The 15,764-nt window shown below is 33.2% G+C and overlaps 1 protein-coding gene across 2 annotated transcripts; it reads right to left on the bottom strand.

Moving 5' to 3' along the window:
• Positions 1 to 299: 299 nt before the first annotated feature.
• LOC107630275 (kish-A-like protein) lies at positions 300 to 5,741 on the bottom strand. 2 transcript variants are annotated; one of them, XM_016333375.3, is made up of 5 exons: positions 5,384 to 5,741; positions 3,948 to 3,995; positions 3,719 to 3,825; positions 1,378 to 1,412; positions 300 to 545 (listed from the first exon to the last, which is right to left on the bottom strand). In XM_016333375.3, the coding sequence occupies exons 2-5, from the start codon at positions 3,948 to 3,950 to the stop codon at positions 478 to 480; spliced, it is 213 nt and encodes a 70-aa protein (XP_016188861.1). In that variant the 5' UTR covers positions 3,951 to 3,995; positions 5,384 to 5,741; the 3' UTR covers positions 300 to 477. The 2 variants fall into 2 exon arrangements, with proteins under 2 accessions (XP_016188861.1, XP_088363175.1); XM_088507049.1 differs by lacking the exon at positions 5,384 to 5,741 and adding an exon at positions 4,142 to 4,382.
• Between the last annotated feature and the right edge of the window lie 10,023 nt (positions 5,742 to 15,764).

The following is a 15,764-nucleotide window of genomic DNA, read 5'->3' on the forward strand; positions in this document are numbered from 1 at the left end:
TTATATGAAAGGAGGGTGTGAAGTCATGGGAGAAGGAAAAAATCAAAACATGTAATTTTAGCAAAAGACTACAAATCTATAATTTCACTAAAACAGAAAGCAAAAGTCTACAACACATAAGAGTGTTCTTGAGAAGCTATATATAGAGAAATACAAAGATAATGGTAAAATATCAATGATCACGAAGTCAGCATCCATCAGATTAAGATTCAATTTCTTTAACAGGTTAAACATTGAACAATTAACATGTCAGGGAATACGCCAATCAGAGTTACAAAAAGATTACAGCAGTCGAATTATGAACATTATTATACAGAAAACAACACAGCCTTACAAGTCACTATATGGTTTAGGGAACTCTTAAAAACTTTGATGGGGAATAAAATTACACATTAAGCAAGAATATCAATTTCGTGACCACCGATATTTGTATGTTTAAAAGAGAAAACCTACCACTGATTAGAGGTATAATGTAGCTCAGAAGAAGATTATTGAAACACCCATCATAAAGCAACCTACGGATACCCACGGGCTTAATCGTTCCCCTGTTTTAGCAACAACTCAAGAAGATAAAATCACTGATTATCATCCAATCAAATATATTTTTATGCTCACTTACTTTGTAGCATTTCATTTTAGAGCTTTCTGGGCAAAATAAATATCTAACATAAAAATATATTCCTCAATACATCCCCACAATGGTAAAGCTAGGACTCGAGGATTCTACCATAATTTAGCCTTGTGAAGATCACAGGACATTAAAATGCATTTTGAAGGAGGAATGCTCCAAAATAACTAGGATTTATAGAAAAGATACATAAATATCTATAGAAGTGGTTGAGGTTGTAAAAGATGAATATTGGCACAGAAATAAAATGAGATTACAACTAAAATCCAAACCTTCTCTATTGGCATCCATCATAAAATCATAATGAATTATTATATCCCTAGATTTTCAACCAAGAAAGGTAAGTCATAAACACTCACTAAGAGTCCATATCCTTCTTGTTTAAAGGTAAGCAGGTGCAGAACAACTAACTATGGTTTGATAAGTCAGGATTGGACTAGGGTTTATAAACTGACTAATTTAAAATATTGCAGTACATGATAAATTGACAAATGGAGAAATCTTTAGAGCATCAAGCACATGGAGCAAAGCCAAGAAAAAAAAAGAAAAAAATTTACAGAACCAAAGGGAAAAGTAAAATGATAAAAATCCATGGTAAACCAAATGCAGATATGGCTTCTTCCCTACCCTTCTTTCTGCTCCAGTTATTTCCATAGCATAAACAAAGAAAACAACTAGATATTTGAAAGGGCATATGAAAAATTAAAATGAAACTTCACACAGTAGTAAATCAAATAGGAGACTGTTACCTATTCTTGCCGCCTTCCAAAAGAACCCACGAAATCTGTTGCAAAAGAACTTGTCATTAATGTCACTTGTTCAGCAAGTTCTAAACATATGCTATGAAGAAAGCAAACACATTTGCAAAATCCAAAAGATATATCCAATGATTCAAAAGAATAAAAACATAATATAACTAGGTGAAGGATTCTAAAAGAATTGTGATTGACCGAGGCGAACATGTAAATTCACATGTGAATATTATCAAACATTTGTAGACAGAGTAAGGGTAACCGCAAACAATGGAAGCATAAACAGTGAATTGCTTCCCCTTGATTCAATGTTTAATATCGTCAAAATTAGGGACTCTACTCAATAACAGAAAATAATGGTGCCGTCATGCGCGCACCATCCATGGGGATGTTGTGATGCTAAAGGTGTATCATCACATGTTTCAATCACAACCAAGAGTCACACCATATAGTAGCCACTACTGCGCTATGCAGACTAAAAATCCAAGACCCTTGTTTCCTATGGATTGATGGTTTCTTTTTTTTTTTACCCTTCCCGATTTTGCCTCTGTTTCTTCAAAGGCTTTTTAGGTCAAATTCGCCCTCTAAAAAGATTTGGCGACCAAATTTATAAGACTCGGATTTAGTTAAGTATATCAAAATAACGTTTAACACAGCAAAGATTGTTTGATAGGATAAATGAGTCAAGATAAGGGAACAGATCGTCCAAACGTTAGATGTTCACAAGTCATTATCATGTGAGATTTCTCACCATTGATTTTAAAAATGGGACCCAGACAAGAATGACACAAAAGAAAGAGTAAATAGCCAAATTGGTCATCAAATTTTCGGATCAGACACTTTGGTCCCCAACAAATTTTTATTCACCATAAATCCTTAAGAGTTACTCTCGTCGGACAGATTAGTCCCTCGGTCACTTTCAATCAAATTTTCAATGTGTGTTGGACAAATAGATCCCTAGTCCCCCTTCAAAATGACGAAAGGACAAATTTGTCTGGCGGGAGTAATTCTTGAGGACTTATAGTGAATAAATATTGGGGACCAAAGCGTCCGATTTAGAATTCCTTGAGGACCAAATTGGGTGTTTTTTCTGAAAGAAATAATGATGAAAAAGCAAATAAGATCATTCTAAAATTTAACATGAGAGGATCCAATCCCATGGAGATGGAGAATGTGCTAGAGATGTGTTGATTTTTCACAATGATACTTTGACTTTGGGTTGATGTAGTTGGGACTGGTTCACCTATAAAAAACGTGAGGCAACAAGCAAAAGTGAAGAAGAAAACTAGTTCAAGTCCTTCTAGATCATAGGGACAGGAACCTATATAATATGTAAAGGAGGAATAAGCCAACGATGTAGAAATGTAAGTGAAGGAAGAGATCAACAAGTCTATTAGTGGTGAAATTAACATGAAAAAGTTACGTGTAGTATATTGAAGACAATTATTCCAACCCAATGACCATGTTTAGGTTTTTAAAACATAAGTTACTTTAAGTCCTAGAGACCTAAACATAACTATGTTTTGGTTCTGTAATTTGTTTACTCACTTATGCTACAGGACTTCTGTTGTAGCGACTTGTTAAATTTGCATCAGATTGATGATGATTGTGTGTTATTTATAAATGTTTGCATCTTGTGCCTTACTCTTCAATGTGATAACAATCTCACTCTCCTGTATCCTATTGCAGCATATTAGGGTTCAGCTGCTCTGTTTTAGTATTCAAGATTAATAACTATGTTGATTAAAAGAACTCTAAAATGTTCAATAAAAATAACATTAGGAAGACTAGGGAGCACATTGAGGACAAGGAACTATATTATCCCCAATTGTTTTCCATGTTTAGATGTTTAGATAAGCTCCCAAACAAGGTAAAACTGATAAAGGTTTAGAAAATGGGTGTTTTGGGTTGAAGGCTAAAAATGGGATAGAAAATTTCATGGCTGAACTAAAGCTTCTCTATTTCTCCATTCTCCTCCATCTGAAAATCAAGAGAGTATCACATATGCCATTTTACTAAGTAAAAGCTAGTCATCTACATCTAACATGTGGGCAAATTGAATTGCTCCAAGAAACATAGATTAATATCCTAACCCTAAAGTAAATACTATATCCTCACAACAACACACCAAAAAGCAACATTCATAACGAAAGCATGTGCACTTAGATGAAGCTATGATGGATAATCAACAGTTCAACATCTCCATAAACACTACAATAGTGCAATCTATTATATGTCTATTATCTATTACCCATCACTATCACATTTTACTAAATCCTGGATCAACAAGAAGCAACAATGAAAGGTAAAACGTGTGTATATAGATACAAATACATACCCAGTTCTTTGTTCAAGGACTGCTGGAAACTGCATCTTGAAGTAAGTGCAGGCACATATTCCAAGTAGTATCACAGTAAGGAACGAATGGAAATTGAATAGCGCGGACTGAAAACAAATGTGTAAAATGGATGTGAAAAACCAAAGCATTTGCACTCAGTAGATAAAATTAAAATTAAAATAACGGAAAAAAAAAACTCATTCAAGAATCAGAATTGAAGATCCCTTACCATCTTCACACGTTAGAATTCACTATTCTTCACCTTTTCTTACGCCAACTGTAACAAAAACATAGCAAGATGTAAATCGTACAAGTAACAATTGAGTAAATCGACTCAAGAAAAGATCTGATCTATTGAATGGTTTTATTATTGATGAGGTGGCATAGAGCTTGAAAGGGAGGAGAAAAAGAGAGAATACGAACAAGCAAATAAGAAAATTGGTGGGTTACGAAAATTGAAGCAAATAATAATAATCCTGGTTACAAGACAGTGGTTGATCCCTGCAAGAGAAATACACCTCTATTCTTCATTAATTTACTTAATCTCCACTTTTGTTTTCTTTCTTTGTTTCTCTTTTATGGAATATTGAATAGAACTGAATAGGATTCATTTCTCAGAGGAATTCTTATGTAGTTATGTTTGGAAACCTTTAAAATCCAGTATGCAAAATTAAATTTTAAAATTCACAAAACTATGAACAACGTCCAAACCAAAGTTGCGAGAACCGAACCGGTTACTAAACCGGTAGAATGACTGGTTCAATAGTTCAAAGGTTCAACCGAGATTCAATCAGTGTAATTAAATATAAAATAAAATTATTAAAAATTTAATATATAATTTTAAATATTTAAAATCAATAATTTTTAAACTAATAAAATTTAAAATTTTATAATTTCACATAATAAATTATCCATAATTTATAATTAAAAATCCACAAACAACTTCAAGCATCAATCTTTATTACTCATCAAAATCAAAATGCACTTAAATGACCAAAAAAATAATGTTCAACCACAAACAATTATTCTAATTTCATAAAAATTATAAAAACAAAAAAATAACAATAGAATAACAATAAGAATTATAACGTTCTACAATAGCAATATCATAAAGTCACCAAAAAAACAATAGCAATATCAATATATCATATTGTTGAATAGTATTGCTTGTGATGTTCTGATGTTCTCCTTCTCATTCTCCTACAAATTTTCCAACCATATCAATTGGGAAAATCAGTACTAAAACAAAGAATAATAACAAATAAACTAAATATTCATAATCATAAATGATATAAACCAGAAACTTTGACAAACCCAGAATAAAGGGACTTGCTTGGAATTTTCAATGCAAAAAAATTTGAAACACTCTTTCCACTTTTCAGCATACTTCAAAGTTCAAAGAAGTGTATAAATTTGAACAAAAAATGTACAAAAAGAAAATGTAATTTGTGCTACTGAAAGATGAGAAATGATGAAAAACAATTTTACCATACCACCATCAACACTTCAGAATTAACATAAACAACTCAGAATCAGAAAAAATTCTAGCATTAACAATGTTCACCAACAGCGCAGAATCAGAAAAATCAACGGCCAACAACTCAAAAATCAGAATAAATAAAATTAAGAAAATAACCAAAAATAAATTGAGGCAGTAGTGCTTACCGGCGGCGAGGGAGGAAGGAAGGTGACGGCGCGGCGAATAATCCACAGCCGATCAGAGAGAGACGTCGCAGTGAGAGAGAGACAGAGAGAGCTCGGAGCCTCGGATAGAGGGAGAACTCGAAGAGAGAGATGGGCACCAACAAATCGAGCAGAGACGACGAGGGAGAAGCCCTTCGCGGCGGCGTTGCCAACAGTTCCGAGCAAGCACTCGACGTCGAGTAGAAGAGGATCGAGAAGCAAGCAGACCTTCCACGAGCGACGACGGCACCCAATTCTGTCTCTGCCGGCGGCGACAACACCGACAATCGGAAGAGGAGAGAGAGAGAAAGGGGCAGGGGGGTGAGGGACTGAGGGGTTCTGAACGTTTGATTTTTTTTTAGCATATATACCACTAAACCGAAAAAAAACCGACGGTTCTCACGGTTCACTAATTAACTTCCGGTTTAACTGATTTCTAAGCCCATTTTTTACATATCAACCGAATCGAATAAATGACAGGTTTTTGATTAATCCGTTCAAACCGATTATTCGGTTCAATTTTCAGAACAATGGTCCAAACATAAATTAACAAATAACAAATGTGCAACAATAAATATATTGCATCCAGAAGACATTTTCTTCAAGTTGATTTTCTAAGATGTTAAAATATTTTTTTTTTTAAATTGGCCATTGGTACTTTATAAGTGTTTGTTTGGTTCTATTAAATTATTAAAAAATAAAAAAATTATTGTGTTTAATAAAATTTTAATAGTAAAAATAAAAATATTAAAAAATGAAAAAAATAATTTTTTAAAAGTTATCATTTATATTTTTTTTAAAAAGATTTTTTTATTTTAAAAAATACATATGTTTAACATAATAAATAAATAAATAATATTTTTATATTATTATATTCAAACATAATTACTAAATAAAAACATATTTTTAGATAAAACATCTAAATATAAAATTATTTTATTTTTCTAAAAGATATTTAAAAAAAATTACTTGAAAAAAAATCTTTATGTAATAATAACACACTTGTTGGCAATACTTGGTTGGAAATTTTGATAATTCTGATTGTAACGACCTAACTTTTATCATGTCATGATCACATTAGAAGTTAAGTATTACTAACTTACTTTCCTTATCTTTAACTAGTATTTACTACATAAGTCTGATTCGTTGTTAAAACGTAGTTATGTTGTGGGGTAAATTTTTTTGAAAAAATTTGGTTCAATAAACAGAGAGACATATATAATTAAAATCACAAATAATAACTGATAAAGCGGATATAGACAACCACACATATGTACATCTCAAAGTAGTTAACAATACTCAGTCATCCACCTCTAGAAGTAGCTAGGCAATAACTATATACATATATATATACATATGACCTCCCAGGCCTTAACCTATCCAAGAAATTCCTAAACTGACACCCGGGATAGCCTAGACTTTATATTCGCCTAATCCTTCTAAACTACAAAAGCGAGGGAAGGATACTCTAAGTCTTCAAAACTCAAGCCAAGTTGAACCACCCTGAACGTCATCACAAGGCAAAATATCGTCTACTACTCCTTCGCACGATCATATGTCATCATTGGACCGTCGGCGCTTCATCCAAAAGGGAGAATAGGGGGTAAGAACTTGGGAGTTCTTAGTAAGGTCGAGGTTCTTAGTTGAGTTCATTAAATTTCGTTGTTTACCAGACAAGCAGCATATAAATAGAGAATATGAAAAATAATAAGCAAATTGAGAATACTGGAAGCACTACATAAAAAAATAATACAAAAAGCACAGATACATTTATAAAGTATGCATAACAAAAAAGGATGCGTAAACTAGTATGATGCATGTCTAGTCCTAGTGCAGGTCATGAGCTCATACGTCGGTTCTTACCCACTCCCGACATAACCTGGCACACCTGGCCAGATATGGCATTTTCAGAGCTAAACAAAATCAAGCACATTATATCAATACCTCTATAAGCAACCTTGCCTTATAGGAACAACACTCTGGCTGAATACGCACGTCATATCTCTATAAGCAACCTTACCTTACATGAGCAACACTCTGGCTGAGTATGTCTAGAAAGCAAATCAATTCACTTTTCCGTCTTTTATATCCGGCCCAACAGCCCAAACCAACAAACATTCTCTGGCCCAGAGGCCCAATCAACAATCTTTAGTTTCTACAAACAATGTTTAGCTTACATATTTCGCTTTTCTCAATCTTTTAGGGCCAAGCCCACTTTTATTAATCTCATGTCTCTTTTCTTTCTTATTAATAACTTTTACAACATTCTTGACCTTCTTTTAATGCCATGATTAATTATAATCCTCTCCTCGTACCTTTCCATAGATGTTTTATGAAGAAATCCCTATAATTTAGACCTTTAAGTTATCTTTCTATGCCTTTTATTATAATTACCGTTATATTCTTGAAAATTTTTACGTTACTTGCTTTTTATATTTTCATATCTTATTTCATTCTTCCTTACGTCCTTTTAACTTTAAATATTAATTTTTAACCCTAAGACTTTAGTTATTTATATTCTAATCCTTAAACTTTAGTTTATTAGATTTCATTCCCTTAACCTTTGGATTAATTACATTTTTATCTTTGAATTTCCATCAAATTATATTTTCCTGGATTGTTTATGAAACTCCATTATATTGTGCTTTGGTACTTAACGCCAATCGTGGTTACCGAACACCGCAAGTCACAACGCATGGCGCTTAGTGCCCACGTCCAATGCCCAGCGCCTTTGAAGCACGAAATTCATTGCAACATGCAGGTGTCCAGCGTCCAGGGACTTAAAACACAGGGTGCCCGGCGCACACGAGGGTTGCATGGTTGGGCCCCAGCGCCTTCGAGCGTGTGTATGGTTGGGCGCCCAATGCCCAAGAAAACCAATAGTAAGGAGCCCAACGCCCATTAAATTCAAGATGAGGAGCACCCAGCACCTAGGAATTCATAAGACAGGGTGTCCAATGCCCAGAGAAACAACAAATAAGGCACCCAATGCCTAAGGAACAAAAAGGGAGGGCGCCCAGTGCCCATGAATTTTAAAGGAAGGGACGCCCAACCGCGTAATGCCCCAGAATCCAGCCACAAAAAACACGTTAAAATGCTACGTAAACACCGAATGTTCAAGTAACAATGGCCAACCATCTACAAGAATCGAGAACACAATTAATTCGTAATAAATTTACCAAACCTTACCTCTTCGTTTTAGCTTGCGAAAACTGATTTCCTCTCGACGATTTAACTGGCGTCCTTCCTAGTTTTTCGATAAAAAAAAAAAAACGACTTATAAATTATGATGTGTATATTATCATGAAACCACTCATCCCAACAATATGAAAAGATCAACCCACTTTGAGTGACATATTTCCACTTCCCATAAGTCTCTCCGCATTTCTTCACCACTAATGTTTTTCATATGCTCCCCAACTTGATCATTATTATTTTTGTTGGTAAATTTTAAACCTTCAAACTCATTCTTGAACAATCCTTGGTATGTATACTTGTGAATTGAAATGTAGTATAAAGGGTATTTTCAAATTGGTTTAGGAAGATCACTTGAGATTAGTTAGGTAATAAACAAGTTCTCCTGGTACCAGTGATATCAATAATATGTAGGGAATGGATGATAATGTTTGTCCAATGATGTTTAGAGTGACACCATTAAGTCTCTCTTTTTCAAATACTTTTATGACTTGCTATCAAAACTCTATGTTCGAAACGTCTAGGGTTCGATCCTTGGTAAACCCGAAAAGATGAAAATATAGCATAGGGCCAAGCCCACTTTTATTAATCTCATGTCTCTTTTATTTCTTATTAATAACTTTTACAACATTCTTGGTCTTCTTTTAAGGCCATGATTAATTATAATCCTCTCCTCATACCTTTCCATAGATGTTTTATGAAAAAATTCCTAGAATCTAGACCTTTAAGTTATCCTTTTATGTCTTTTACTATAATTATCGTTATATTCTTAAAAATTTTTACTTACTTGTCTTTATGTTTTTATCTCTTATTTCATTCTTTCTTACGTCTTTTTAACTTTAAATATTAATTTTTAACCCTAAGACTTTAGTTATTTATATTCTAATCCCTAAACTTTAGTTTACTAGATTTTAACCCCTTAACATTTGGATTAATTACATTTTCATCTTTGAATTTCCATCAAATTATATTTTCCTTGGTTTTTTATGAAACTCCGTCATATTGTGCTTTGGTACTTAGTGGCAATCATGGTTACCAACGCCGCAAGTCACAACGCATAGCACTTAGCGCCCACGTCCAACACCAAGCACCTTCGAAACGCGAAATTCATCGCAACATGCAGGTGCCAAGCGTCCAGGGACTTAAAACACAGGATGCTCGACACCCAAGAGGGTTGCATGGTTGGGCCCTCAGCGCCTTCAAGCGTGTGTATGGTTGGGTGCCCAGCGCCCAAGGAAACCAATAGTGGGGTGCCCAACGTCCATGAAATTCAAGGTGAGGGGCGCCCAGCACCCAAGAATTCATAAGGCAGCGTGCCTAGAGCCCAGAGAAGCAACAAATAGGGCACCCAGTGCCTAAGGAACAAAAAGGGAGGGCGTCCAACGCCTATGAATTTTAAAGGGAGGGGCACCCAGTGTCCCATAATCCAGCCACCAAAAATACGTTAAAACACTGCGTAAATACTCAATTTTCAAGTAACAACAGCCAACCATCTATCAAGCATCAAGAACACAATTAATTCGTTATAAATTTACCAAACCTTACCTCTTCGTTTTAGCTTGCAAAAACTGATTTTCTTTCGACGATTTCTAACTGGCGTCCTTCCTAGTTTTCCGATCAAAAACGACTTATAAATTATATATATATATATATATATATATATTGTCATGAAATCACTCATCCTAATAATATGAAAAGATCAACCCACTTTGACCGACACATTTCTACTTCCATAAGTCTTTCAGCATTTCTTTCACCACTAATGTTATTCATATGCTCCCCAACTTGATCACTATTATTTTTGTTGGTTAATTTTAGACCTTCAAACTCATTCTTGAACAATCTTTGGTATGCATACTTGTCAATTGAAATGTAGTATAAAAGGGTATTTTCAAATTGGTTTAGGAAGATCACTTGGCGACCTATAGAGTCCATCATTTAACATCATTATTCCTAGAATTTCACAACCAGTGATTATTCCAGCCAAGAAATTTTGAACCATGCTGACAACAATCATCATAAGGCTCTCAACTAACATCACAGAAACAAATAGGACACAAGTAAAGTACACTCAAGCGTTGAAAACTATGGTAAAGATTAGTTAGGTAATAAACAAGTTCTTCTGGTATCAGTGATATCAATAATATATAGGGAATGGATGATAATGTTTGTCCAATTATGTATGCAATGACACCATAATGCCCATTAAGTCTCTCTTTTAAATACTTTTATGATATGATATCAAAATTTTATGTTCGAAAGGTCTAGAGTTCGATCTTTGGTGAACTCCAAAAAATGAAAATATAGCATAAGGCAAATAAAAGAGAAAATAATGCCTATTTAAAAATCAAGCAAACCCAAAAGAGGCTCTTGTTTGAGGGAGTGTATTAGAGATATAACCATTAATGTTGCTTTCTCCTACCAGCTTAAACTTTTGGGATATATATATATATATATATATATATATATATATATATATATATATATATATATATATATATATATATAACTGAATCTTCATCACAAGTTGAAGAAGAAGTTCCTCACCTTGACAAATCTATAGTATGGTTGTATAGAGAAGGAAGAGACATACACTTTAATCGGTTTAGAATCTTCGTTGGAATTTTAAAATCAAAAAGGTCAAACCTCAGAAGCTCGCCAATTATGAAGTTTTCAACTTTTCTCTCTCATTATCCTTTCTCTAAGTCACGTACGAAGAAGAAAAAGAAAACAGGAGGTGCTCTCAAGGTTATATGTGAGGATTGGAAAAACAAGCAGGAGGTGGCTCAAATAAGCACGACCCAAATTTCAAAGGTGATTAGTCACCCTAACTAAATTAATAAAATATATTAAGGAGATAAGTACTAAAGCTAGATATATCATATCATTAGTAACTATACTTCTAGAGTAAATATATGAGCTACTAGTATAAATAATACTAGTAACTAGAGTGCTAGCATTAATCCATGCCAGTAGATTTTTAAGTCCGGTTATTATATTGTTATCATAAAATATCACTATAATAAAATATTAATATACTAAAAATATTATTATCTTAAAAAATTATTATAATAAAATATTATTATTTATTTTTCTTCATATTTAAAATCGGCTCGTCAAACGAAGTCTATCCATGTAACTCGAATTTTGCGAATTCTTAACATATGAAGCTTGAGAAATTCGTTACTGAAAATTTATGTTGTTACACTGATCTACTAGCTCTTGTTTTTAGAAAGTAGTGATGATTGTTGGCAGAAAGCTTCCATTAAATTAAATGAAAATCAAGTAATGATTCAAAAATTCGGATCAAATAGTGATTAAACAAAGTATGGAGTGATGAGTGAAATACAAAAAATAAAAGTGATTTATGACTGTTATGAAGAAATTATTTTTATGCAAATATTCACATTTACAAAAAACAAGAACAGATAAGCAGATGATTTACATGAATCTCCAAAATTAAAAATTAAAAGGTTAAAATAAGTAAATAATAGAAGCTCACCGAGACAGCGGAGAATAGTAGATGTGGCTTCAACGGAGATGGTGCCGATAGAGGCTGGGTGGTATGGAGTTTGGACGGCGTGGTGGAGGCATGGAGCCGAGGAGGAGAAGCCTGGAGGTTTTGGCCACAAAGGAGGCGGGGATAGGTAAGGCTAGGGGCTGAGTAAGGAGGCGCGGCTGGGGAAGGAGGTAAGGCTGGCGAATCGCAACTGGTGAGGCGAGGACGGTCATACGGCAACGAGGAGGCGAGGCGATGATCTGCGAGGAAGACTGATCTCTCTTTGGCAGGAGTGGCAAAGAAACAAAACCCTAACACAAAATGATGCATTTATATGTTTTTATTCAATATTTTATCCAAATTGATTCTTAAAGAATTTTAAATCAGACCTATTAGTCCTTAACAAATTTTAGTAGTTTTGTAGATCTCCAATAATTATTGATATAAGTCAAATTGTCCCCCGTTGACTTAATATTAAACTCTACAGTAGTGTCCAACGTGGCATGTTAATCAAGTGAGTCAGTTACTGACACGTATGGCTTGGAGAATAAATTGATCCCTAATTAGCCAAGTACAAAAACGAAGTCGCTTTTTGTCTATAAGCCTTGAAATATTGTGTTCTCATCATTTTCTTTGCGACATAGTTCTCATCCTTTTCCAGAAGTAGCTTTTTTCTTTCAAATATTTAAAAAATTCAGTCAAAATCCCTAATTAGGAAAAGTGGTAGAAGCTCGTCATCTGCACTTCATCGATATTGTAAAGATGAGGTGATACTATAAGTATTATCAATGCACCAGGAAAGGCAAAAAATTGATTTGCAAAAGGACAAAATCCAAGATGTCATTGCGTAGCCTATGCCATAGTTGTAGAGTCTGACAAGGAGAAAAATTTGAAAGACTTTTCTTTGGTTTTACAATTTCAAGGTGATGAATTAAGGGTTTCATTATAATCCGAAGTAAGTCCAGACATCTTCATTCATCCTCTTTAGTCTTTATATTTGTTGCTAGAACTCAACATCAGTATTACTCTTTGCACAATCTAAATCATATTCTTCAATTGCTTGTCCGTAAATTTGTCTATAATATTTTTTTAAATGTGCCTAACACAATTTCTTCTCATCACTTGCATATTTACATATATTAGTGATGAACCCAAAAAAATTTAGCAATAGGAGCAAAAATATATAAAGTAAAATGTATGTATAAATATTTTTTTTTGTTTTTCACAGTATACTCTAATATAACAGATCAAGGATTAATCTGTAATAGATTTGAACTCTATTTAAGAGTCTAACATTGCCTAATAAATCATTGTAAGCAAAATTCAAATTCTTGATACTTGCTTAAACAAATGACTGATATTATAAGATATATTCTAAATAATCCCTAATTAGTTAGTATCATGAAGCTAATTATCACTATTTTCTTAGTTGATTTATTTATTATTTTAGGGATAAACATAATATAACAAAAAGATAAATATTAACATTTATATATAATTATTAATTTTTTTATCAAAATCTTTCCTTTCTCTGGTCATTTTTTACATAAAAAATCTTCCTCGCTTTTTTTTTTTAATTTTGTTTTATTATTTTTCAATAATATTTTTGTTTGCACATAAATCTTTTATAAATATTTTTAGCGATTTATTTTTTTTTTCTCTTTTTGTTCCAAGAGTCAAAATATATTTTTTAGTCAATAGCTTTGAAAATTATTTTGTTTTTGTTTTGTTTTATTCTTTTTTAGTTTTTCACGGTATTTTTTAGCTTGACAGGTTAAAGACTAATTTGTCGATGATCTGAATTCTATTTAAGATTTGTCATTAACTAATGAATTATTGTATGCACACAGGGATTCGAATTCCTGATACTTACTTAAATAGATAAGTGATCAATCCACCAGTCCAAGCAAATATTGTTTTGTTTTTTTCTTTGTCAAAACAATATTCAAACTCCAACCAAATGTCATCAAAGAAAGAGAAAACCTCCAAGCAAATCAAATGTGAGAATTAGATTTTGTTTGTTTCTTGGGTTTAGGTCTTTAGTTGAAAACAAATGAGTAACCGAAAGAAGCAAATAAACACATTAGAGTTTTTTTTGGTTTTGTTCTTTGTCAAATAACATTTAAACTTTTAGGTCCAAATAGATCAAATGTGATACTTAAGAGTTTGTTTTGTTTCTTGGGCTTAGTTCCTTAGTGAAAGCAAACAGGTCACCAAAAGGCAAGCAAATAGGGGTGTGCATGGGCCGGGTGAAACCGGGTTTGATGTGACCCAGATCCGGCCCGAAATATATACCGGGCCTATTTGTTAGACCCGAACCCGACCCTAGACCCGATGAAACCTATACACTTTCGGGTCACGATTATACCGGGTAAAAACCGGGTGAAAACCGGGCCGTTAACATTATATTACCTTGATACCTTCTTGTAAGTTAGCATGTAAAAATATCCAAATTTCCAAGACTCCAACCATTATTTGACATGATAAATTCACTTAGAAAAATATAATAAGAACTAACTCTTCTCTAAAATTAAAGTATAACCATAATCAATACTAATATTGCCTAATAACACCAAATATTTAAATCAATACAAATAACACAAGATTATGCATTAGTCTAAAGTCTTATGCATTTTAAACATAAAACATTAACTTATAGTCTTATATATAATGACTAATAACACAAAATATTAAGGTTTACAATACTTAAATTTCACATAATAATAGCCATCATCCATCACTAATAACACAAAATATTAATTATGTATGACGACCGGGCCACCGGGCCGATTTCGGGTGACCCGAGCTATGGCCCGGACCCAACCCGAAATAATGACCGGGTCTACTTTTGAAACACATACCCGACCCTAAACCCGATGGAATCACATAAAATTAGCCCCTAAAGTGTTCGGGACCGGGCCGGGTCTTCGGACCGGGCTGGGCCAAGCACACCCCTAAGCAAATCAAATGTCAAATGAAAAAACAACTAACCCAAAGAAAAAAGAATGTTAGATATCAAATTTTCCAATATATATTTTTCTCAAGTAATTTAGTGTTTTCAAATCAAATAAGTGAAATTAAGGTAGCGTTTGAAAAAGAGACAAAGACAGAGACTGAAAAATTAAGACTGAAAGACAGAGATTAAGAAACAGAAATTGAAATAAGTGTTAGTATTATGTTTAGTGTAAAGTTGGGGATATAGATTGAAATAAGAAATTAAGAATAAAATTCTAATTTAATTTGTACAAAGAATAAAGTTGGAATTAATTAATTGAAATAGGAGTATTTTAAATGTAAAATGTTATTAAAGTTTTAATCTTCGTTCCAAAAAATTTCAACCTTCTGTGTCCCCTCTTTTTAAAAGTTTTGGAGATAAAAACTGAAATTTTAGTATTAATTTCTGTATCAATAAATATAATACTAAATCTCAGTCTACAGCTCAAAATAAACACTACATAAGAGAGACCGGTCATACACTCATACTTATACAAGTCCTTTGTTAGAGGGGGCGTTGTTTTCATGCAATGAACGTGGTCACCAGTACTAGCTCTTGGAAAGATAACATCATCACATGCAATCCATGACCCAGCATTAACTCCGTTCTACCAATTAAAGTATGTAATAGTTTATGTTGGGGTTTTTCCAAAACAAAAGATTAGTTTTTAATAA

The sequence above is a fragment of the Arachis ipaensis genome, chromosome B3 (genome assembly GCF_059453495.1).
Source record: "Arachis ipaensis isolate K30076 ecotype BB chromosome B3, ASM5945349v1, whole genome shotgun sequence".
Taxonomy (NCBI): Eukaryota; Viridiplantae; Streptophyta; class Magnoliopsida; order Fabales; family Fabaceae; genus Arachis; species Arachis ipaensis.